Consider the following 23,516-nt stretch of genomic DNA (forward strand, 5'->3'; position numbering starts at 1 on the left):
ATTTTCATTGGCAAAAAAAACTCCTGCCGGCAGGCACCACGTCGATGGTTGGCGTTGACTGTCGGCAAAAGGTTGAACCTTTTTTTTTTAAAGGGTATTTTTGTTATTTCTCTTTAATTTCAAATTTTCAATTTAATTTTATTTCATTTTCTATCATTTTGAAGTGTTAGGTGCCTAAATTCTGATTTCACAATTTCAAGGTGGTTTTTCAGTCTTTTTCCCTAAATTTTATCATATAAAAAAGGTAATTTAATCCATTTTTATAAATTAATTATTTAATTTATATATTTAAAACTGGAGTAAGAATATGATATGGCCGTCGGGCGAAACTCAAAGTTCTCACCTGGCCCAAAAAAAAAAAAAAGGAAGTTCCAAAGTATGCTTTCCGTTGAGGGGGTACGTGGATTTAAAAAAATGTCAAATCCCACAACCCATAAGTCCAAAACCATTAAAAAACAATGGTCCCATACCACTGGTGTATTGATCTTGATCCCAGTGGATGGCCCATTATATCAGATAACGAGAAGAAAAAGAATCGGGTTTCATATCAAAATAATATAAACGATGTGGGCCCATAAAGACAAGAATACAAACTGCAAAAGGGGAAAGGCTTCAATCCCTCATGCTCGCTCTCCCTTTTTTTACCCTCAGGGCTTCATACTCACTTTACTATTTATTGATGAAAGCCCATTTATTTATAGGAACAAATATCAATAGGAGTTGGCCATTTACCCAAAATAAAATAAACTAATGAAGGGGTTGATATCTAATCTCTATGTTGATGTTGCCAATCTGACTCCCTCGCCATTCAGGGAAACTATTTTGGAAGATTATCTTTTTCACAATTCACGCGCATTCCTTAATCTGGCAAATCAACACATTTGACTTTCCGTCTTTTCCCTCAACAACAGCATTATTGTAAATAATACTCCTCCAATCTTTATTATAAGACCTATTTAGCTAATCTGATTAGATTAAAAAATTAAATAAATTAGTTAATTATAAGAAATATAACATATTTTTCTTAAAATATCTTAATCATCTTCCTTAATATTCACTTTTCCTCTTTTATTTGATTATAATTGAGGGAGTATCCATAGGAAGTAATTTAGAAAAAACTGATAAATATGATAAATAAGTCTTATATTTAGAATTAAAATCAAATCAACAATTAAGTCATGTATTAAAAACAGGAGAAGTATCAAAATTCAAACTTTTTTTTTTGTGCTATTGTCTCTTCGTGGCAGAAAACCTAATCCCATTCTGTTCCCAACAAAAACAGGATTTTATGCACTTTGAAAATATTACTCTTACATACATAAGTGAAAATAACTAATTCATGAACAGAATTAGTTATTTAAGCATTCTTTTTTAGTTTTTTTTCATTAACTCTTAAGTTAGTTTTATGGCGGGATGATCATTACTTATATTGCGACTTAATAATTTTTTTTTAATCAAACTTTGGGAAATCTCAGTAAATAAGAAAGTGAGGGAAGAGAATGAGCTTAAATCCGTTATTAAATTATTTAATTATTTAATGTTTTTTGGTCTCACTTCCCACGGAACACGTTGAATATAGAGTAGTATGAGCAGCTGAGTCATCCATGGGCCTGCAACTTTGTCAGAAAAGTCAATTCCTTTCCTCTTACCTTGTCTTGTCTCAGAGCACAACCATGGAGGCGCGTGGTCGAAACTGACGATGATGTATACTCTGCCAGCGAGTCACCGCTCACCCACTGGCCACTTCGTATGGTGATTAATTACCGAATACCCAGATGCAAAGTTTAAGCGTTTTTGTCTTCTCGTTCTCTGTCCCGCCATACTGATGTTTACTTCTGTTCTCTTCGATGCCCCTGAAACATTTTCTTAGATTTGCTGTCGGCGTGCATCTCTTCCCCGATTTGTAGAGGATTTGGACGCTTTACTATGATTGTACTAGCTCCAGAGATTGTTAGCTGGTTGCTTGCTTGCTCTATCTGATAAGTTCTTGTTTTCCATCGTCTTTCTTCACTTGCTTGTGTCATTTGCCTCTGGTTCTGATTATTCGTCAATGGAGACTGAATAAATTCCAATTCCTAGGTCTTCCTGGTCATTTGTTTTTTTCCCTCCTAAACATATGGCTTCTTTAAGGACCATTTCCCATCGTACTATATACGGCAATTTGTTGTGACTGTGCTGCTAGAAATCGTTGTCACTAAACCTTGAGGGCTTATCTGCTCAAGAGCCATCGGTAGGTATGCCGTTTCGTCTTCATGGATTGCAATTCAAGAGTTTCTACTATCAAGCGATTGCCCACCTCAATTAAAGCTCCTGCTTTGTATAATCAGTTCATGCTCTTCAATCGCTGGCAGTGATCTGGCTATTCTCTGCTGCTTGCTGGCTTGTTCTCTGTTGGAATCCCAGAAGCTTGTTTTTCTTGATTTTCGGAAAAAAAAATGTCAGAGAAGAGCACGGTTCCATCGAAGAGCATGGTTCCATCAAGATTTATATTTTGTGTAATTGTGGTTTCTATGTTCCTTTTGGTATTGTCTTCGATTTTCCTCCTTCAGTTTAGAGATCATTCGTTCATACCTCGATCAGTGTTTGAGCTTATTCTGGTCAATAACACATCGTTTTACTTCAACCCCAATACCAAGAAGGAAGAAGATATGCTCTCCCCCTTCCCTTCTGGAGACAAAAAGATTCAAGCTCAAAGGCCCGGGGAATTGGACTGTCAAGTTTTCAAATCAAGCCAGAAACTGAGCTCTATAGAACAACAGAGAATTATGGCCTGTGATCCTACTGGGGCACTTTTGAGAGTGTTCATGTATGACTTGCCTCCTGAATTTCACTTTGGGATATTGGGTTGGAAGGGAAGTGAAAACCAAACGTGGCCACTGGTGGATGACCCAAAACTAGTCCCATCATATCCTGGGGGGCTTAATTTACAGCACAGTCCAGAATACTGGCTCACCCTTGATCTCCTATCATCGGATTCTGGAAAAGTTGTCAGACCTTGTACTGCATTTAGAGTGCAAAATTCAAGTCAAGCAGATGTAATTTTCGTGCCATTTTTCTCATCTCTGAGTTACAACCGGCTCTCTAAGATTCAAGGGGATGAGAAAGTTAGTGCAAATGAAATGTTGCAGGAGAAGTTGGTACAATTTCTTATGAGCAGGGAAGAATGGAAACGTTCAGGAGGGAAAGATCATCTCATTGTAGCTCACCATCCTAACAGCATGCTGGATGCAAGAAGAAAGCTGGGTTCTGCCATTCTTCTACTTGCAGATTTTGGAAGGTATCCTGTTGAAATAGCGAATGTGAAGAAAGATATTATAGCACCGTATAAACATGTAGTACGTAGCACACCAAGAGCTAAATCATTTTCACACAAGGATCGTCCTACTCTCTTGTATTTCCAAGGGGCAATATACCGGAAAGATGTGAGTATTTTCCATGCTCCTTATATCAGTTTAATGCATTATGATTTCGTTATGAGTAATTTCTAGACTTTCGTTATATTCTCTTGCCCTGTTTTGGCCAGTAATTTTATGTACAGGACAAAAAATGGGGGAAAAAAGGAAAGTTTTTGCTCTATGGTCCACAAGTTTTCATCACTGTTGCTAGAAATTATAATAAAACTATTGACAGGTCTTAAAAACCTAACTTTTTGAATTGAAGTGGTTTTAAACATTACATTAAAGCCTCCGTGGCTAAGTGATCAGAGTTTGATCCTTGTCACTTCATTTCTTGCTTTTTAGTAGTCTACCCCTGGTGGAGTATTAATAATTTAATTAGTCGCGTTAGTGATGTTCTTTCTCGAATTGCTATCCATATCATCTATGGTTTACTAATTTTAGATCTGCTCAGTAGGCATATTTTCAAATTGATCTGATTTTTAAGCGGAAACTCTTCAGGGAGGAATTATTCGCCAAGAACTGTATTATCTTCTCAAAGATGAGAAAGACGTCCACTTTGCATTTGGAACAGTACGAGGAAAAGGGATACGTGAGGCAAGTTATGGGATGGCCTTATCGAAATTCTGCCTAAACATTGCTGGGGATACCCCATCCTCCAATCGTCTCTTTGATGCCATAGCAAGCCACTGTGTTCCTGTGATTATTAGTGACAAAATTGAGCTACCATTCGAAGATATCCTGGATTACTCAGACTTCTGCCTCTTTGTCCGTGCCAAGGATGCTGTGAGGAAAGGCTATCTGCTGAGTCTGCTAAGATCAATCACGGAGAAGAGGTGGACTGAGATGTGGGAAAGATTGAAGGAGATTACATTGCACTTTGAGTATCAATATCCATCCCAAACTGGGGATGCTGTGAATATGATTTGGCAGGAAGTTGCGCATAAGGTTTCTTCTGCACGATTTGATTTGCACAGGAAGAACAGATACAAGAGATCTCAGCTTCTTGTCAAGACTGACTGAAATACTGAGGTGTTCAAAGGTCGGCGCATTTATTATTTTGGTTCGTCATATTTTCAAGCCACATTTCTCCATTTTAACTGTTCTTCAGTTGAAGCTCTCATTTTTTCAGTTGTAGCTCTAGTTTTGATAAAGTAGATAAAAAAATTGAATCATTTTTTTAAATCACATGGGTATTGAAAAATGGAAACTTGTGAACCAGGATCATCAGCCATTGTCTTGTGGGCCTGTCATGATCAATTTGGATCATCTTGTATACAAAAAGTCTTATTTTTAGCCCCTGGAGAAACCTATATCGTGATTTGGCTGCTGAGCAGGGATGTTAGCAACTGCATCATTAAAGATGTCGACGAAGTTAAGAACATATGCATACTTTTTTTTTTTCCTTGCTACCAAGAACATATACATATATATATCTAGAGAGAGAGAGAGAGATAAAGAGAGAGCCTTGTCATAAGAAAATAAAAAATGCACTATATTCTGTATTTGAGAGCTAACATGATCATTAACTATCCAACTATTGGTACCTATGATTGGTCTAACACTCTCATTATCGTAGCGCAATTATGGATTTCAGCTAGCTGATAGATTCATGGTAAACACGTTGTAAGGAAAAGAAAACCGTGGAAACCCCACCAACCTCCTTCAGAATCCTTTAAGCAAAGAATGATATAACTCGCCTGTTATTTATCTGGGCTGTAAGAGTCTAGAGAGAGCAACACCAGCTTGTCACCATCTGTTATGAATAGGGTCTGAACCTTTTTGAGCTGTTCTTTTGTTTGACTGATCAGGATCGAACGTCATTGAAGGTGCAGGTGCCAATTCCGTCTTTGTTTGCAAATCCTTTGTTTCAACATCCTTTAGGCTACGAAAACTTCCAGGAACTGGTGATTTCTCCTCATCCCACCTCAACGCAAGATTCTTGCTTGTCAGGCTACAAACTCTGTATGGCTCAGAAACTAAAATCCCAATACAAAATAAAAGAATCAATCCTCTGAAAGTGAAGTAACTCATGCTTCTATGAAACGGAAAATGTTGGAGGAAGGAAGCTTCTTTGTTTAAAGCCAAAATAGAGAGGAGCTGGGTAGCTTGAGTCAAGTGTTATTGCTCATGTCTGCAAGAATAAGCCCGAAGTTTATCTTCTATGGGATTTGAGAGGATGAAAGCATAAAGCATGAAAATGCCAAGGAGCAGAAGATGTGGGGAAGTTTTAGATTCGCCTCAATCATAAGCATGCTATAGAAGCTAATATATAAGGCTGTTTTAGACGACTCTGACAGGTTTGAGCAAAAGTGTTGATTGGAACAATATCCTAGGGAGGACAAGCATCTTTTCATTCAGTTTCCCTACATCCCTATAATTTGCCTTGTGCTCTTTTTTACCAAACAAAGACCGAATCTTCCTTCTCTTGAACACTTTATTAGCTTGCCAGGTCACTGAACTTTCTGACATGTCCTTGTACCATATCTTTAAGACATAATAACTCCTGCACATTGCTTAACTGAACCAGCAGTGCCTCTGTAGTTACTATTGAGAAAACAGATTTTTCTTTTTCTTTTTAACATGATATAAAAAAACTCAACAAGCGTTTTGTAGCCGGTGTCGTGTCTAATACCAAGGTTCTGACTGGTTAATTCCAGAGAGGCCTCTGTTATCTTTCTGAGTCCGTAAAACTACAAGAATAAAAGCGAATCTTGAATATGTTCCATGAAGTGCTCATGACCCACTGAACTCTGTTGTTAAGAAAAGTTGTATGGATCTTTAAATTTCAAGCCGAAACTGATTTTTTTTTTTTTGGTTTTCTGGATTGAAAACAATAGGAGGAAATTGATAGTTTACTTTATTTAGGCAAGAGGATGAGCCCAGGTATATCGGTGGTATGGGTAAAAGAAGCGAAAGGGTGAGAATGGGGAAGGGAAGAGGGGGAAGAAAGGCATTAAAAGTAGAGAAACAGGAGAGAAGGTGGGGGAGTGTGAAAAACAAAACGAAGCAGGAAGCGGCTTTTGTGTTTCCGGCAGCAGCAGCCAGCACTCTTTACGGGTACTAAGCTATCTTTAGAATTCCAAGCTCTACTCTCCATGCAACTAAAATGCACTTGTCCTGGTTTCTTGTGCTTAATGGACTTCCTTTATGCTCTTCTTTCCTCTCTTTGGATTGCTTAGCCCCAACCCTTCCCCATTCAAAGTTTGAAACAATATGTTCTCTTTTTCTTTCCACTTCAGCCTCTAAACTTGGGATTTGGATTCCTCGCAGTGCCTATATTGTACAGTGCGCAAGTTTGAAACAATGCTTTTATACTTCTTTTTCACTTGAGCTCTGCATCAAAAATTCATTGGAGGGAATTCAAATCTACTAACTTCAGTTCCTCCTTTGTGTCGTCTCGCTTGTCCATAAGTGATGATAACTAATAACGGCTTGAGATTATAAGTAAAATCAAATCCACAATTCCTTACTCATAGAAGAGCTTTTAAGCCGTTAAGCTATAAGATTATTAAGATTTGGTCTTCTTTTGATTTGCTTTTACAGGTTTGGATACTTCCAATAAACCAGTAAACATTTTTTAAAATTTTTTGGGGGAGGGGGAATCAAGAGGGTAAATCTCATTACAAGAACAGAAGCATGGACTGAAATAGCGCTTATGGCCCATTACTGTCTTAAAGTAAAAGAAATATCTGACTGCTTTTTTTAGGCTTTAAAAAAAGTTGAAAATAAAAATGAAAGCTGTGTTGCTTTCCCGAAGAACCATTCTTCCCCATCACGTTTGGCTTTTATGAGAGGAACACTGCAAAATGAGGACTATTGAGGAAATTATTACCTCCATCCTTAATACAAGAGTTAGTTTAATTTTTAATTTGATCTTAAATATAATACTCAAATTCACTTTATCTTTCATATTTATTCAATTTTTTCAAAGTAATCCTTATAATAACTGCACATGTTAAATGTTTCATCAAATAGTAGTTTTAGCTAATATATATTATTAGCAAAGGTATTTTATAAAAGATAACACCTATTTATTACAAATAACTAACTTAATTAATTTTCTTAATATCTTTAAATTAGTCAATTAGATCTTATACTAAGGACCGGAGGTATTATTGTGAAATGGCCCAGCTAGAACGCAGCAATGCTTCTTTAATAACTATAATGCTGACCCAGAGAAATAGATTAGCATTCATATGATAATGCTAATTATAATTAAAGCAAATAAGATAATGAAAGCGATGCAACGTGACCCTCGTATGTCTTGCTTTAAGAGAATAATAATAATAATAATTAATGATAACAAAAGCATAATCATAAAATGGTCACTTCTTTAAATTCAAGTTAATTATATCAGACGTTCTCGTTCTCGCACAAAACGTTGTGAAAAATGTCCAATATCGGGACTAGTTGCTATGGAGCATTTAAATTTAAAATATCCTCATTCCTCACAAAGCTCCAGCTCCGATTGACCCTGTCCCCCGTAAGTTGCTATGGATTTTTAATTGTTTGGGCTGACAAAGTAAAGTCCATGTCCGCCCACTCAAGCCCGTTTTTCACGCAACCAACTTATGGGTATCTCTTAAACGGGCCATCCTCCATTTCCTTTCTAACATCAACCTATCTGTACCAGTAAAGTTTGGCTGTTCTAATACAAAATATATTTATAGGAGGATTTTAATTTTAATATTCTCGAACAGATAAAAATTAATTTTAAGTCTAAAATAATTTAAAGATATTTTATATCACATCCACACAAAAAAAAAAAAAAATTGACCCTAACCAAAGAAACTAATCTTTTGTAACATGTGAATCAACCCAATGATTGGATTTAGTGAAATGAGTTGATGAGTAAAAAATTAAATCTCTAAATAAGAGGACACATATTCCTTGTTATACAGGCTAATAAATTAAAATACGAGATAGATAAATCTATAATACTTACCTAGGAGTCTTGTGTTTCTTATGTAATTTAAAATTTTGCCCGAGATACTTATAATTGGTAAATGTATGATTTTTTTTAATTTTTATTATATATTAACAACTTCATTTATTCAAAATATAATTTAGTGTGTAGCACATATTTTTTATACAAACAGAAGTATTTTAATTTCTTTCAAATCGTCTTCCTCATCCGACCCGCAAAGCGGAAATGGGCGAAAATACGAACCTAAAAATCTAAAATCTAAAATCAAAATCCAAATCCCTTCGCTGCCTCACGTTCTCCTAAGTCCTAGCGTCTCGTGCCCCCGTCGTTTCTTAGTGCTCTGTGGCGATCATCTAGGGTTTTACTCTAAACCCTTGCTTTCCCCGTATACTCTTAAGTCATGGCGGAAGCAACTGCAAAGGAAGTTGAGGAGACCAACACTACAACCACCGTAGACATGGAAGTTGAAAACACGGAATCGCCTCAAAACGCCGGGGGCAACGGCGGCTCTGAACCCAATGGCACTGATCCCGCGACGCACGGCGAGTCCAATCTGAAGCGGGAACGGGAAGAGGATGAGTCCCAGGAAGGCGAGGACGGAGTTTGTAAGAAGCCAAAACTGGAAAAGTCAGTGGAAGAAGAAAGGCTGGAGAAGTTGGAAGGGGGTCCAAGAGGAGGAGAAATCGGGTCCCGTGAACCTGGGTTACAAGACTTTTGCGTCTTCTGTTGAAATATTCGATTACTTCTATAAGTTTCTTCATCACTGGCCTCCTCATCTGAATGTTAACAAGGTATTAGCAATTGGCACATATGTTGATTCTCCCCCCTGTTTGGTGATACGAAAGCGCAATATATAGTCATATACAAAGATGAAAAATTTTCGTATTTTGTCTTTGCTGGCACAGCTTATACACTTAATTTACCGGCTTAAGCATTTGATTAATCCTCTGTTGCATCTTTAATTTATAAGTTTACCAGATATCTAATTCACAAGTTAGTGACTGGAAAATTTATCTAGATTATGTCATGCTGCATTAATGTGCAAGTTTTGTTTTTGATGGTAGCACGCGAAATGGATGTCATTAGAAATAGCTGTATAAAATTTATTACGTTATGGAAGATGGAATTTTTTTTGACTCGTGATGGTTCCAAGCTACTACTACCGTCCGCTCCTATTTATAAGACCTGGTTTGCAGATTGCAAACGATCTTATAATAGTATTTGAATTGGATATAATCAGGGAGCTTCACCTGCTTTGTCTGGAGAGTTGGGAAGAGTCTGTAATGAAGATCTTCTTCCATTGCTCCCTTGCAAATTGGAAGTTTTTTCTGATTATCTTTAACTACTTTATGATGTTTTCAAGTTTTCAGGCATTAGAGCGGAATGGCTTTTCTTATTTTCCATGATTGTTACACCTAAGTATCAATGTATTTTCCTTGACATTACTGATGTATTTATCCGAAATTGGGTACTATGTTTATTATATTAATTATGGGTGCCTGCGGTTTCCACTAAATATTGGGTGAACAATTCTTGCACTTCCTGTTTCTGAAAACTCTGGCTATATCCTTATTATGATCTATAGCCTCAAAGTCAATCTCCAGCCACCACAAATTTCACTGGCATTTCTTCCTTTTTAGTAGGTATGTGCATATGTGAATGTATTTCTTCGTGTTGCAGAATTCTTATGTGCTTGCCATCTTTGGCGCATGTATCACAGAGCATCTTAATTTAGGATTGAATTTCTTCTCTCTCTGGGAATTTTTTTTTTTTTGCTCATATGTAAATGTGAGGATTGAACTGTGTCATTGACTCATTGTACCCACTTCCTGAATCCTCTGAGCTTAGTTAATTCTGTGCGGTTTGTTTTGTGGGGCAGTATGAACATACAATGCTGCTGGAATTGCTTAAGAAGGGCCATTCAGAACCAGATAAGAAGATTGGTGGAGGGGTCCGCACATTCCAAATCCGCAACCATCCTACATGGAAAAGCAGGTGCTTCTTCATTATCAGGGAAGATGACTCCGTTGATGATTTTAGCTTCCGGAAGTGTGTGGATCATATACTTCCATTGCCGGAAGAGATGAAACTGAAGTCCCATGCGAACAAGATGTTAGGTGGTGGAGGAGGAAAGGGGCGCGGAGGAAGAGGCGGTGGTGGTAAAGGAGGCGGCCGTGGACGTGGGAAAGGAGGGAAGTTTAGGCGATGAGTACAATAGATGCTAGTCCGAATTGGTTTACAATAGTTGAAATGTTTTCTGTATTTCCAATTTACCATCTTGTTTCGTTTTCCTTCTGCTCTCTCTGATTTATATGTCGACTTTCTGAGTTAAATTCCTGCCCTTTGCAATATAATATAACACATTGCTCCAAAGTTCACTCGAGGATGGAATTGGGGGTTATCGTTACGATTTTACAACAATAATAAGTCTTATCCCATTACTTAACACAAAATAATTTACAAGTGTATATGGAAGGGGATTTGTTTTTAAAAAAGTGTAAAAAATTTATAACACTGGTAAGATTGTATTGATGAAAAGCTTACGTCAAAACTGATGCTGATCCTGGAACCAGGTATTTTTATTTTCTAAGTCAGTTTATTATTAAGTTAAAAGTTTAATTTAAATTGTCCGCAAAACTTGGCCGGAAAAAAGGGAAAAGGTCAAAAAGAAGAGAAAGAAATGGGCCGCAACGTCGCACATGTACATCTGCCGTGGCAGGGTCCATTGATCTTCTTTAGGCCCAAGATATTTTGGGCCCAGGTTATGAGTCTCAATTGAGAATATAATTCATCCTGAATTCGCGGGGCCCAAGCACCAAGATGGGTAAAAACGCCGTCGTATGGAAGGCATCGCACTTGAATTTGTCATGAAACTAGGGCTGCACATGGCAGCGGGACCCTTGCCATGCCCAGCCCAAAGAATGAACGGGCTGGAAATACACCCGTTGCCCAGCCCTCCCATGAAAAGCCCTAATAAATTTGGACTGGGCAAATGCGGTTGGGCAGGGCGGGCTTCTATGCCAACAAGTCAATAACTATATTAATTAACTAATTATTTATATCCTTCTAAATAATCTAACGTAACTTTATTAAATGGAAACTGGTCTTAATTTTGTTATTACTAATTAAATACTATGAAACTACTTTTTGTAGTAGCTAAGAGGATGGACTATGACAAAAAATATTGTTAGTATATTTTTTCAACTTATTATTTTTCTAGTTTCTAACTCTCAAAATCATTCAAAAATAAATAAGTATATGAATACTGAATATTGATACAATAATGCGTTTGATTTAGGAAATAAATAGAGGCAAATAAAATATATATAAATAAATTATATATATTTTTCGGCAGGGCCAAATGGGCAGGGCATATACCGTGCCCGATGCCCAGCCCTGCCCAACAGTTTGCCCAGCCCGAACATGTCCAATAGTTCTTTCGGGCCATTTTTTTAGGATGGGCTGGACATTTTTTTACGGGCTTGGGCGGACATAGCGGCTACTGACTTCATGAACACCCTTACATGAAACGCAACGAGCACATTTGCGCCCATTTTCGTCGCCGGCGATGTTACTCGGCCTTCTTCCCTCTCACCGCTCCTTTCATGCTGTCTCCAAACTCCGTTTCTATCACACTGTTGCCCTTCGCATCTCCCAGCCCCAGCATCCTCCAACTGAGACACCACCTTATCCTCACCTGAATAAGAAACATCCAAACCCCATCTCAGTCCCTCCCTGTAACTTCCAGAAGCATTCGTGATTTCTGCATTAAATCTGCTACCCAAAAGACCCACTTTCTCCAAATACAGGCTCACATTCTCCGTGCATCCCTCGTTCAAGACCCTGCAATTTCCCTCCCCTTCTTGTCCCGTGTATCTCTCTGGGGTCCTTCCCGGATCCTACATATTCCCGCCGTTTCTTTGACCAAATCACCATCCCTTCGGTTTCTCATTACAACATCATGATCAGAGCATACTCTATGAGCTGCTCCCCTGAGCAAGGACTCTATTTATATCGACATATGAAAAGACGTGGCATTCTTCCAGACCCATTGTCCTCTTCCTTTGCTGTCAAGTCTTGCATTAAGATTCTTCATCTTCCTTTTGGGGTTCAGATTCATGGAAGTGTCTTGAAACAAGGGCAACAATCGGATAGCCTTTTGCTGACAACGCTCATGGACTTGTATTCGCACTCTGAGAAATTGGAGGAAGCATGGAAACTGTTTGATGAGATGCCTCAGAGAGATACTGTGGCTTGGAACGTCATGATTTCTTGCTGCATTCGTAATAATCGGAGTCGGGACGCTCTGAGTTTGTTTGATGTTATGCAGAGTAAAAGCCATAGTTGCGAACCCGACGATGTTACGTGTTTACTCCTGCTTCAAGCATGCGCCCATTTGAACGCTTTGGAATTCGGGGAACGAATTCACAGTTACATTACAGAACATGGCTACGGTAGGTATCTTCGCCTGTCGAATTCTCTCATATCCATGTATTCTCGATGTGGTTGTATGGATAAGGCTTATCAAGTTTTAAGACAACAGACAATAAAAATGTGGTTTCATGGAGTGCGATGATATCTGGTTTGGCAATGAATGGGTACGGGAAACAAGCAATGGAAGCATTTGAAGAGATGCAGAGAATGGGGATTCGTCCTGATGATCAGACATTCACGGGAGTTCTTTCTGCTTGCAGCCATTCTGGGTTAATCGATGAGGGAATGTCATTTCTTGAGCGTATGAGTAGAGAATTCGGAATAATTCCCAACATCCATCACTATGGGTGCGTGGTTGATCTCTTGGGGCGTGCCGGTTTACTTGATCAAGCCTATCAACTTATCATGTCAATGGAGGTAAAACCAGATTCAAAAATATGGAGGACTTTACTCGGGGCTTGTAGAATTCATGGACATGTTAATCTAGGAGAAAGGGTAACTGAGCATTTGATTGAACTGAAAGCTCAAGAAGCAGGGGATTATGTTTTGCTGCTAAATATCTATTCCTCGGCTGGTCACTGGGAGAAGGTAGCAGAAGTGAGAAAACTAATGAAAGAGAAAGCAATCCAAACCACACCTGGTTGTAGCACAATTGAACTGAAAGGACAATTGCACGAGTTCATAGTGGATGATGTTTCACATCCAAGAAAAGCTGAGATTTATGAGATGCTGGGTGAAATAAATCAGCAGCTGAAAATTGCAGGGTATGCTGCCGATCTATCATCTGAGTTACACAAGTTGGATGACAGCGAGAAGGGGTATGTGCTGTCTTGCCACAGTGAGAAGTTAGCTGTAGCTTTTGGGGTTCTTGTAACTCCGCCGGCCACAAAACTGAGAGTGGCCAACAATCTACGTATATGTGCTGATTGTCACAAGTTCATGAAATATTTTTCCGGGGTGTACGGCCGTGACGTGATTGTGAGAGATCGCAACAGGTTCCATCATTTCCGAGGAGGCCAATGCTCCTGTAATGACTATTGGTAAGGGACATGTTGAGATATGTGAAACCAATGGCCAGCAAATGGAAACTTGGTAGCGGGAAAAGATTTGTTCCTGATGTTTTCATTCCTTTATGGAACTGCCGACAGAAAAAGAGTTATCCTTTGATGAATATTGAATAATGATTTGCTGGAAAAGCAGCTTATTTCTTTGGTGATGCTCCAGAGGATGCATTCCACCTCACAAATACCAAATGGACAAGTAAATTGCGAAAGGCTTCCGACCGAATATCTGGAAGATAAGACTAGGTAGTGGCTCTCTGGAGAAAGGAATTTATTACTGATCATTTTAACATTTGTTACCCAATAAATATGGGATGTTACGAGGAAATGGTACCATGTTCTTGTTGGAGCCTTGATGTGCGGTTGACTGGTTGGGAGGCAGACAGAACATGAAATAGAACGAATGGGAGAGAATAGGGTAATCTTTTTTAACTTGTGAAGTCAGAATCTAACTTACAAATCAGTGAAGCCAAAGGAGAATTTCATAGAATTCACTTGATGTTCATTCATGTCATGTCATTCAAAGTTCCATGATACAAATATAGCAAGGTATAATTAATTACTTCACCAATATTGAAAAATATAATTCTTGTTTTGTTGTCTGGGTAGTGTGGATTTTGACATTAAGCTTTCCATATAACTCGTCTGGGAGTGAGTATCGTCTAAGACAACAGGAAGAATACTATCCCATTATATTCCCCCATCGCCTCTGCACTTCACCTTCTTTTTATAAGCAGGGAAGGCCTTTGCCTTCGCAACATCTGTTTCTTTTTTTAAGACTCATTACCTGACGATAATATATGTAGGTATATCTATAAACTTTATACCCCATATTTGTATTTAGACAAACAAACAAGCAAATTTTTGCCTGAAGATAGCTGTTCTTATTCTCAATTTTCTGTTTAATTTCGACGTGCAACACTTTCAACTGCGCAAGCTCTGAGGAATATAAACATATTGTAAGATTCAACAAAAGGGGGGGAAAAACGGAATATATTGTATGAGCCGACAATGAATGGATACTCAACACAACTGTTTTACTAAATATTTAACTATTCATTTATCATTAGTTGAAAACTTCTGAAGTAAAAAGATAGAATTAGAAGTTATTTATAAGCACAATAAATAATTTAATAATTTTTCTCATATAAGTAAAAATAAAATTATAGACAAATTATTGAATTTTCATGCTTAAGTTTGGTCCGTTTTCCCGGAGGCTATGGACAAGAAGTTCCGTCTCTTCATATGATTTATTCTTCAAAGAGAAAAAGTAAAGAAATAACTAATACAATATTCGAGGGGGAACCATATTTAAGGATTTAAATCAATAAAAATTAATTGAAATATTTTTATGATCATAATTATTAACTAAAACGACCAATAAGTTTTTTTAACAAATTTTGAAAAAAAAATATTACTATTAAATATTATTAAAGTAAAACAAGAAAATTTTCGTTGTGATTTCCGCGTCTCTACTATATTATTTAAAAATGAATAAAATTAATCATTCTAATAAAATAGTAGCCCGTTATGAAAGATTAGCTGTAGCCAGAAATGATTTTGTATTTATACATTATATTGATTATTAGCTTGGGTAATTTTGTAACAACACTTTGAGGGAAAAAACTGGTTACAATTCCTTAAAATTTCTCATAACACGTGAGGACAAATTGGATCTTTGATAATAAGTACTCCTCCGGTTTTAAATATAAGACCTTTATACACTCTGGTATAAGGGTATGGAGGAGTGTAATGTTTAAGATCTTTTAATTTAAATGTTTTAGATGTGGATTAGTGGATACACAGATATATGGCGGTAAAAGTTCCCTTGATTTGATGTTGTGATGGTAGGAAGACCTTAACCTGGCTTAGCTAAGCTAACCAGCGGACAAGCAAGTTATACTCAAACCGGTGAACCAGTTAGGTGACTTGCGATAACAATTCTTCCAAATTAAATTCAACGTTTCTGTTGAGAATTTATCGATTCACTTTCTCCCAATTTACCCGGCCTCAAATGCCAACTGCAACACCAACAATATTATGTTAGAGGTATTAATCAACATTAATTATAATTTATTTTTAAAAAAAATATTAAAGTTGAGGGGTCTGAATTTTTATGCTCAAGCAATCTAAGTTTTGGCATGAAATGAGGCGTTCGCAGTTCAAAACCAGGGCCACTCACCCAACAAATGATTCAAGTTCTGAGTTCCGTCAAAGAAGATTTGAATTGGCATCTTGACACTTAGATTATGTGCATTCAGATGCGTCAATGACTTGATATCCAATACATGTGGAATTTTTGTGCGAAAAAAGGAAAATTGTAAGAGTAGTTGCGAGTTGGTTTGACTGGGTGTGATAAGTTGGGTCATCAAACCATCTACTTCATATTACGTCAATTGGTGCTACCCTCTGAACCCTTTATATGACTGGAAAACTCATAACTATTACACATTGAAACCGACAAAAACTAGGAGCCTTTGAGAAGAGCCTGGAGGGATAACTAGACAAATATGAAGCTTAACATGGGGCTGGTTTTTGTGGCAATGGTCATTTTAGGAAATGAGCTTCAGGGATGTCACTGCAAGATTGTGCAGTTCATATTTGGAGACTCCCTTTCTGATGTTGGAAACAACAGATACCTCTCCAGAAGTCTTGCTCAGGCAAGCCTCCCTTGGTATGGCATTGATTTTGGCAATGGCTTGCCTAATGGCAGATTCTCCAATGGCCGCACTGTTGCTGATATAATATACACAGTTTCACTTTTTAGCAGCCATATTAGGTTGTGCATGGCACTGTATCCTTCAGGCTCCAATTCTGCATGGCGCTTAAGTTGAGTAGCTAAAATGTTGCACCATAACTTGCAATTATAACTTTTGGTCCCGTTTGGTACAAAGCATAGAAAATGAGATACGCGGACTGGGATTGCAATTGAAAAAAATTATTAAAAAGTTTTTAACATGAGTAATTGCTTGTTACATGGAATTAGGCAAAACCATAGAGGTATGGAGAATACCACTTTCACCCATGGTATTCTTCAATCCCACATACATGCATTGTCTAATCCCATGTAATGAGCAATTTATCATGCTAAACAATCTTTTAATAGAATTTTTCAATCCCAATCATAATCCCTATCCTCATTTTCAATATTTCGTACCAAAGGATACCTTAATCTATAGTAGATGTTTGAGTCTAATGTTAAAAGTGCTATTGTTACTTCTTCTTTTTTTTTCTGTGTCTCAGTGAATTACAAATTCATACAGCTATTGCAAGCTTTAGTTTGGTCATAAGGTTGTTTCAGAATTCAGGTAACCGTATTGGTATTCTGCATGTTCAGGTGACAAGATGGGACTTCCTAGGCCACCGGCATTCTTGGACCCTTCTTTAACAGAGGATGTAATATTGGACAATGGAGTGAATTATGCCTCTGGTGGCGGCGGCATATTGAATGAAACTGGAACCTATTTTGTAAGACAAATGGAAAAACTATTTCATATTCTGTGTGCTGTGTTTGCTAATGCCATTTACCATTACCATTAAGAACACCACACTAAAACATGTCGGACAAATGATGGCTCTTTCAGATTCAGAGGTTTTCTCTCTACAAGCAAATTGAGCTGTTTCAGGGAACCCAGGTATTAATCAGAAACAAAATTGGGAAAAAGGCAGCGGAAGAGTTTTTCCAGGGAGCTCGCTATGTGATTGCTTTAGGGAGCAATGACTTCATCAACAACTACTTGATGCCTGTTTATAGAGATTCATGGACATACAATGATAAGACATTTGTGGAGTACCTGATGACAACATTAGGAGACCAAATCAAGGTTAGTTAATTTTACTTTTAACAACAGAAACTCTTTCTTTGTTTCTTTCTTTAACTTTTTGGCTATAATTTTACTTTTAACAACAAAAACTTTCTTTGTTTCTTTCTTTAACTGTTTTAGTTGTCATGTCTGTTGTTTCTGTTTAGATTCTGCATAGCTTAGGAGCAAGACAACTGATGGTGTTTGGGTTGGGACCAATGGGCTGCATTCCTCTCCAGAGAGTGCTTAGTACTTCTGGGAATTGCCAAGAAAAAAACGAACAATCTGGCTAAGAGCTTCAACAAAGCTGTAAGCAAGTTGGTAGATGACTTGGTTGCTCAACTTCCTAATTCAAGCTATAGATTTGGGGATGCCTATGATGTTGTTGACGATGTTATAAGCAATCCAAGCAAATACGGTTAGTAATCCAACATTTCAAGCATGTTTTTCAGTAAGATTTACATCTGGCATTGTGATACTAAGAATCATTGTCATTACAATTACATTTGAATCTGTAGGATTTCAGAATTCAGACTCGCCCTGCTGCTCCTTTGGGAGAATACGACCAGCTCTGACATGTCTACCAGCATCAAGTCTGTGCAAAGATAGAAGCAAGTATGTGTTCTGGGATGAGTACCACCCGACAGACAGTGCAAATGAGCTGATTGCAAACGAGCTCATCAAGAAATTCGGATTCTTACGTGGCGACCAAACAAATGCTCCTTCACCTGCCCCAGCTCTTGCTCCTTCTCCCGAAGATTAACAAAAGCCACTCATGTTACTTGTAATGGAAACAAACATCTCTCTGTTATTTAACCTGTTATTTGGCCATAATTTTGTTGTTATCTCTGTTTGGTTATAAAAAAAGGAACTTAGCTATACAAGAAACAAGTTTGTGAGTCATTATGTTCAATAATGCTCCCTTGCAATGGCAACATTGCAGTATGACAGTAACTTTAGTAGTCTGTATTGGAGAGATCTGGGCCCTTTAACCATTATTCTCTGTTTTTGTTTCACTCCCTCCAGTACATTTTGTGCTTCCTTTCAGAACCACTTAACATTTCTCATATCCATGCTATTTATTCTAAAACCAAAGTAGCCTGTGTTTAGGAAGAGAGTTTGTATGATTACCCCCTAAAAACTGTAGTTTTAGAAATTATAGCGCTAATGCGCATCTAGTAACTTGAAATATTTTTTCAACAGTTCAAAGTATTTGAACTAATTTTTGCAGCATTCTAAAATATTTTTCCAATAACATCAGATGTCCTAAAGTAATTTTTTCTGCTATGTTACCTTTAAAGTAATTTCCTCACTAGCACCTAAAATTAGGGTACTAAATGCTATAGTGCTGAATATATCATAAATTATTTTAAAATTCTAGTTACCACTGAAAAATTAGTTTAGAATATACATCTAGGTGGTGGGTACAACTTAACCATAGATTCATTGTATGAATAAAGGAGAAAGTGGAGTGAAGGAGTCCAGCTAACAAAGCATAGCAAGACAACTTTTACTTTTACTGATCTAAATATTACTCTTAGTTTATCATGGCATCAGGAAGAACTAAAGGCATAACAAAAGCTGAAGAATGAAGCAGATATAGGGACAAAAGGTTCATTTCCTAAGCCTAGGCATTAGGCAATATAATCCCTTTGCTTTGATGTTTGATAAGTTTTTTAATTCTACCAAACGTGTCGATCACCCAACTTTGGTGGCAACTCATCTTTCCATCTCGCACTTCATATAGAGTTATGAATATTGTATGAAAATTGAAAAGTATAATGAAATAGACCTACAAAGATTGTGAATATCCTGATTGGAATCTGATCTGCCATTAACAAGTATTATAGCCTTACAGTTGTACACTTCCTGTATATGTACATGCTCTTTTTGCCTTTTTTTTTTTTTTTTTTGCATATCTGCAGCATCAAAACTTTTGTTTTAGGTGACATATATTTAACCATATTGTTAGAAAGCGATAATAGAGAATGAGAGAAATACCAAATTTGGGTTCAGGGCAATCTATTGGGTGCACTCACCTAAAGAATGGAATATTAGAGCATATTCTATTTATTTAGGCACAAAAAGTGCGTCTAAAAAAAAGAAGAGGAAAAACAGAGAAGGACACCCAAAATCGCTCACTGTGAAAGTATTTCAACTTATAATAATCATCCATACTCTTCTGGTCCTATTAATAGAGCAGAGAAGAGAATATTTTTTTGTCCTATTTATAAGTCACTTCATTAAATTTTTAGTGTGGATGTACTATTTCATCTCTATTTATTATAGTGTAGATAGTTATCTTTTTTGAAAGATATATGTATTAAATAGGAGTAAAATTAGAAATTTATTATATTTTAATAGAGAGTTAACACATTTTAAGGTTTTTCTTGATCTATATGAAATATACTAGATGTACTTTATAAATAGAACCAGAGAAATATTTATAGAGCCGGTAGGTGGGATATTTTTTATGGGAAATTTCAAACAAAGCAAATCAATGGAGGGAACTTATTTTGGTAATAACTATAGAAGGCCATTATTTCATATTCCACAATGAGCAATATACAACTTAATGACTTGAAAAGCCAGATACTTTGGGAAGAGGGCGCAGGGGTCACCCCGCCAAGCACTATAAAAATGTCAAATTTCCACAACTTTGGTACATCACTTTCTCCACTCAAACATATCAAATATTTAATTACATATTTGTAATTAAGTATCCTGAAAGGGCTCCAATTAGGTCAGCAATATGAATGATTACATTAAACAATTTGGATTAGCTTGTAAAACACATTGGAAACACTTGGTCTTGCAACACCAATCAAACTATGGGTCGACAAATGGCATTTCAGCATTATGTTCCCATATCCTTTTGGGCAAAAGATGGGCTACATCAAAAGCCATTTGTCGGCTTAATGCCAAATGCACCCCTCATATATAAATATATGTATAATCATCAATTATTACAAACAGTATTTATTTTAAGACCTTTTTAATGTAACACCGGACATATATTTGGCACCATGAGTGTCCCATATCTAATCAAAATCCATATTTTTGCTTGGAACTGTTAAATTATCCATGGTAGTGAAATTTAATCCTCTTGCCGATTCCATTTTTCAGCTCCTTTTTCAATATTAATTTTATACATTCTTATATCTTAATAGTTGTATGAAAGAATTCGAGACTTGAGAACTATTTATGCATTTTGTGGAGTTTTTTTTTTTGTATTTACCTTCCTTCTTTATGGCTTTAAAATAATTGTTTTTTTCTCACTATTCTAACATATGCCTAAGTAGTTGAGTCCAACCTTAGTTTGTCCTTTTGTGATTCTGGTTTATTAATTATCGTATATTTGCTTCCCGCCAAAGCTAAAACTTTAAAAAAAAAAAATCTCGAGCGTTGGAGTATAAATTATTTTACCGTTACATGTGACTGTCTTTTATTGGCGGAAGTAAGTAGAAGCTTTCAACATCAAATCAAAATGTTACTTTAAAGGTGGTTAAATTTAAAAATATTATATATTATTCTCTTTTTTGTTCTTTTTATAAGAATTTATTAATTATTTCACATATATTAAATAAATTAATTAAAAGTAGTTTGAACGAATATATATGTGTTTAAGATACGCGAAAAACATAATTTAAATTATGTGACTGTTTAAAAATAAGATTGAAAAAAAAAAAGGTGCATGGTTGAATAATGATGGAACAAACTACGTACTACCTCCGGTCCTATTTATAAGAACTAGTTGACTAATTTGAAAAGATTAAGAAAAAAAGTTAAGTTAGTTATTTGTAATAAATAGGTATTGTCTTTCTTAAAATATCCTTACTAATTAAGTATATTGGCTAGAACTATCATTATTAGAAGGATTATCTTGGAAAAAAATACATAAATATGAGAGACAAAGTGGATTGAGATCTTATATTTATTATCAAAATAAAGGTCAAACAAAGTCTTATATTAAGGACCGGATGTAGTATTATTGATTTGATTGGATCTACAATAAGGTAAATTGACAAATATGTAGATGAGGCAAGGTGAAATCCATATAGTCCTCCGGTCCTAAATATCATTTTGTAATATAAATTATATTACAAAATGAATTTTATATTTAGAATGGAAAAATACCGTTTGTTGTATATACTTGATTTTTGTGTTTGTTATAAGTTTAATTTATTCATATATTGGCAAATTCCTAAATTCATCTAAATTTAAGTAGTAATAGAAGAAACAAGTGTCTTCTTGGTGAGTCAAATTACATGCATTTGATTAATGCCTTTACTTTTACATACTGATTCCTTTCTTTGATATAAAAGCTAGTTGATTAATTTGAGTAGATTAAGAAAATTAGTTAAGTTAGTTATTTGTAATAAATAGGAATCATCTTCCCTAAAATGTCCTTAATAATCATGTGTATTAGCTAAAATTACCATTTGATAAAGTATTTAACATGTGTAACTATTATGAGGACTATCTTAAAAAAGAAGAAGATAAATGTAAGAAACAAAATGGATTGGAATCTTATATTTAAGATCAAATTAAATGTTAAATTAGTTCTTATATTAAGTACTCCTTCAGTCCTAAGGCCGGAGGAGTATATCAATATCATCAAGCCAAAATGGCTATTATCGCCGAATTAGACACAGCCTTGATCTGAAAGATATATGTGATAAGCACCATAATAATAGCTCCAGATGAGCCGTGAACAACACAGATACTGAAGGATAATTAAGCAGGAATTGAACGAACACAAAGGGGTCTAAATCCCCAGATGAATATTATAGATACTAATCAATAATTCGAATTATTAAACTCTAGTAGTAGTAGTAGTTACTTCTTCATCGCACTGCACATAATTGCTTGCCTTCAAGACAGTAGACAATTAAGCATCAATATCCGTGGCTGCTTAAGCATGATATTGAAGAACAACAGAACATTGCTGATAACCGCACTTGACATTGTACAATCGTAATATGAAGAACAATCCTACCAAAAGGAACCCAAATAAGATTATTCATCACAGCATTAATATCATTTCACACACAAACGATCATGGGGCTCTTGGAGTGTGACGATTATTGGCTCCTGAGGGTGGGTAGTCATGGAGTTCCAGGTCCATTCTCTCAGTAACAGTGTTTGGCTCCTCCAACTCCACGTTTCTCTCTGTTGCAATCTGTAACAATAGCAAAGGTTCCTGGTTAACATGAAAGAATCTAGTGTGAAATTTTGCACCACATAATAACTTGTCCTATGGCCTCAAGTTTGTACCTTGTCGGTGTTCTCAGAAATAACATCATGAACTAGGGGGCCCTGCATAAGGTTCTCAGTTCCTGCATTTACAAACGCGCAATCAGTAGAAAGAACAAGGGGCTAAAGAAGAAGCAGGACCAAGAGAACATAAGAAAGGAAATATGTTTTTACTTGTGATTGGGATTGCTTGCAAAGATAGAAGATAAGAGAGCCCTAGCAGAACAACAAAGAGACGAAAGAGAACGCTCGCCATTTTCTGCAATAGAAAGCTTATTATTAGAAACAAGCTCAGTTCTCTAGTGTGTATGTTGCTTCCCATATGGTGGGTGGCTCTCAGTTTATATAATGCTGGGGTGCGTTAGATTTTTGTAAATGTTTTGTGTATGGCATGTGGGTGATTGGAAAAGCAATCATATTGGCAAGGGTCAAAAAGGTGATAACAACCCATCATTCCGTGGGGGAACAACGCGTTTTCAGTCTCTGGTTTTATAAAGAATAAGGCCAGATTATTAATACCATCAACATGATCATCATGAGGAGATAAAATTCTTGTGGCTTGTGAATAAGAAAACACAAAACCAGTATTTAAGTCAAAGATAGATGGTGACAGAAGATGGGGTACACTATGGAAGTG

General features: G+C 36.5%; 5 protein-coding genes across 9 annotated transcripts; 4 read left to right on the forward strand and 1 right to left on the reverse strand.

Moving 5' to 3' along the window:
• Nucleotides 1-2,225: 2,225 nt before the first annotated feature.
• Nucleotides 2,226-6,649, forward strand: LOC114721773 (probable arabinosyltransferase ARAD1). 5 transcript variants are annotated; one of them, XM_028907630.1, is made up of 3 exons: nucleotides 2,226-3,422; nucleotides 3,897-4,437; nucleotides 6,236-6,649. In XM_028907630.1, the coding sequence occupies exons 1-2, from the start codon at nucleotides 2,436-2,438 to the stop codon at nucleotides 4,416-4,418; spliced, it is 1,509 nt and encodes a 502-aa protein (XP_028763463.1). In that variant the 5' UTR covers nucleotides 2,226-2,435; the 3' UTR covers nucleotides 4,419-4,437; nucleotides 6,236-6,649. The 5 variants fall into 5 exon arrangements, with proteins under 5 accessions (XP_028763463.1, XP_028763462.1, XP_028763461.1 ...); XM_028907629.1 differs by having other exon boundaries at nucleotides 6,264-6,649; XM_028907628.1 differs by lacking the exon at nucleotides 6,236-6,649 and adding an exon at nucleotides 5,207-5,828.
• A 1,971-nt stretch (nucleotides 6,650-8,620) lies between these two features.
• Nucleotides 8,621-10,698, forward strand: LOC114721776 (protein EMBRYO DEFECTIVE 514-like). Its single transcript, XM_028907634.1, has 2 exons — nucleotides 8,621-9,116; nucleotides 10,205-10,698. Exons 1-2 carry the CDS (start codon nucleotides 8,901-8,903, stop codon nucleotides 10,532-10,534), a joined length of 546 nt encoding a protein of 181 aa, XP_028763467.1. The 5' UTR covers nucleotides 8,621-8,900; the 3' UTR covers nucleotides 10,535-10,698.
• A 1,151-nt stretch (nucleotides 10,699-11,849) lies between these two features.
• LOC114721775 (pentatricopeptide repeat-containing protein At3g47530-like) lies at nucleotides 11,850-14,166 on the forward strand. Its single transcript, XM_028907632.1, is given in 4 exon segments — nucleotides 11,850-11,948; nucleotides 12,054-12,197; nucleotides 12,200-12,866; nucleotides 12,869-14,166. Coding segments are annotated over 4 exon segments (1,845 nt in total). The 3' UTR covers nucleotides 13,804-14,166.
• A 2,109-nt stretch (nucleotides 14,167-16,275) lies between these two features.
• Nucleotides 16,276-18,621, forward strand: LOC114721777 (GDSL esterase/lipase At1g74460-like). The gene is given in 6 exon segments (XM_028907635.1): nucleotides 16,276-16,566; nucleotides 17,156-17,288; nucleotides 17,405-17,644; nucleotides 17,791-17,895; nucleotides 17,897-18,041; nucleotides 18,142-18,621. Coding segments are annotated over 6 exon segments (1,104 nt in total). The 5' UTR covers nucleotides 16,276-16,330; the 3' UTR covers nucleotides 18,387-18,621.
• Nucleotides 18,622-22,345: 3,724 nt separating this feature from the next.
• LOC114721778 (uncharacterized) lies at nucleotides 22,346-23,208 on the reverse strand. The gene is made up of 3 exons (XM_028907636.1): nucleotides 23,054-23,208; nucleotides 22,901-22,962; nucleotides 22,346-22,805 (listed from the first exon to the last, which is right to left on the reverse strand). The coding sequence occupies exons 1-3, from the start codon at nucleotides 23,199-23,201 to the stop codon at nucleotides 22,683-22,685; spliced, it is 333 nt and encodes a 110-aa protein (XP_028763469.1). The 5' UTR covers nucleotides 23,202-23,208; the 3' UTR covers nucleotides 22,346-22,682.
• Nucleotides 23,209-23,516: the final 308 nt, after the last annotated feature.

This window comes from Neltuma alba, unplaced genomic scaffold (assembly GCF_004799145.2).
Source record: "Neltuma alba isolate B1F8T4 unplaced genomic scaffold, ASM479914v2 tig00012069_pilon, whole genome shotgun sequence".
In the NCBI taxonomy this organism is placed as follows: domain Eukaryota; kingdom Viridiplantae; phylum Streptophyta; class Magnoliopsida; order Fabales; family Fabaceae; genus Neltuma; species Neltuma alba.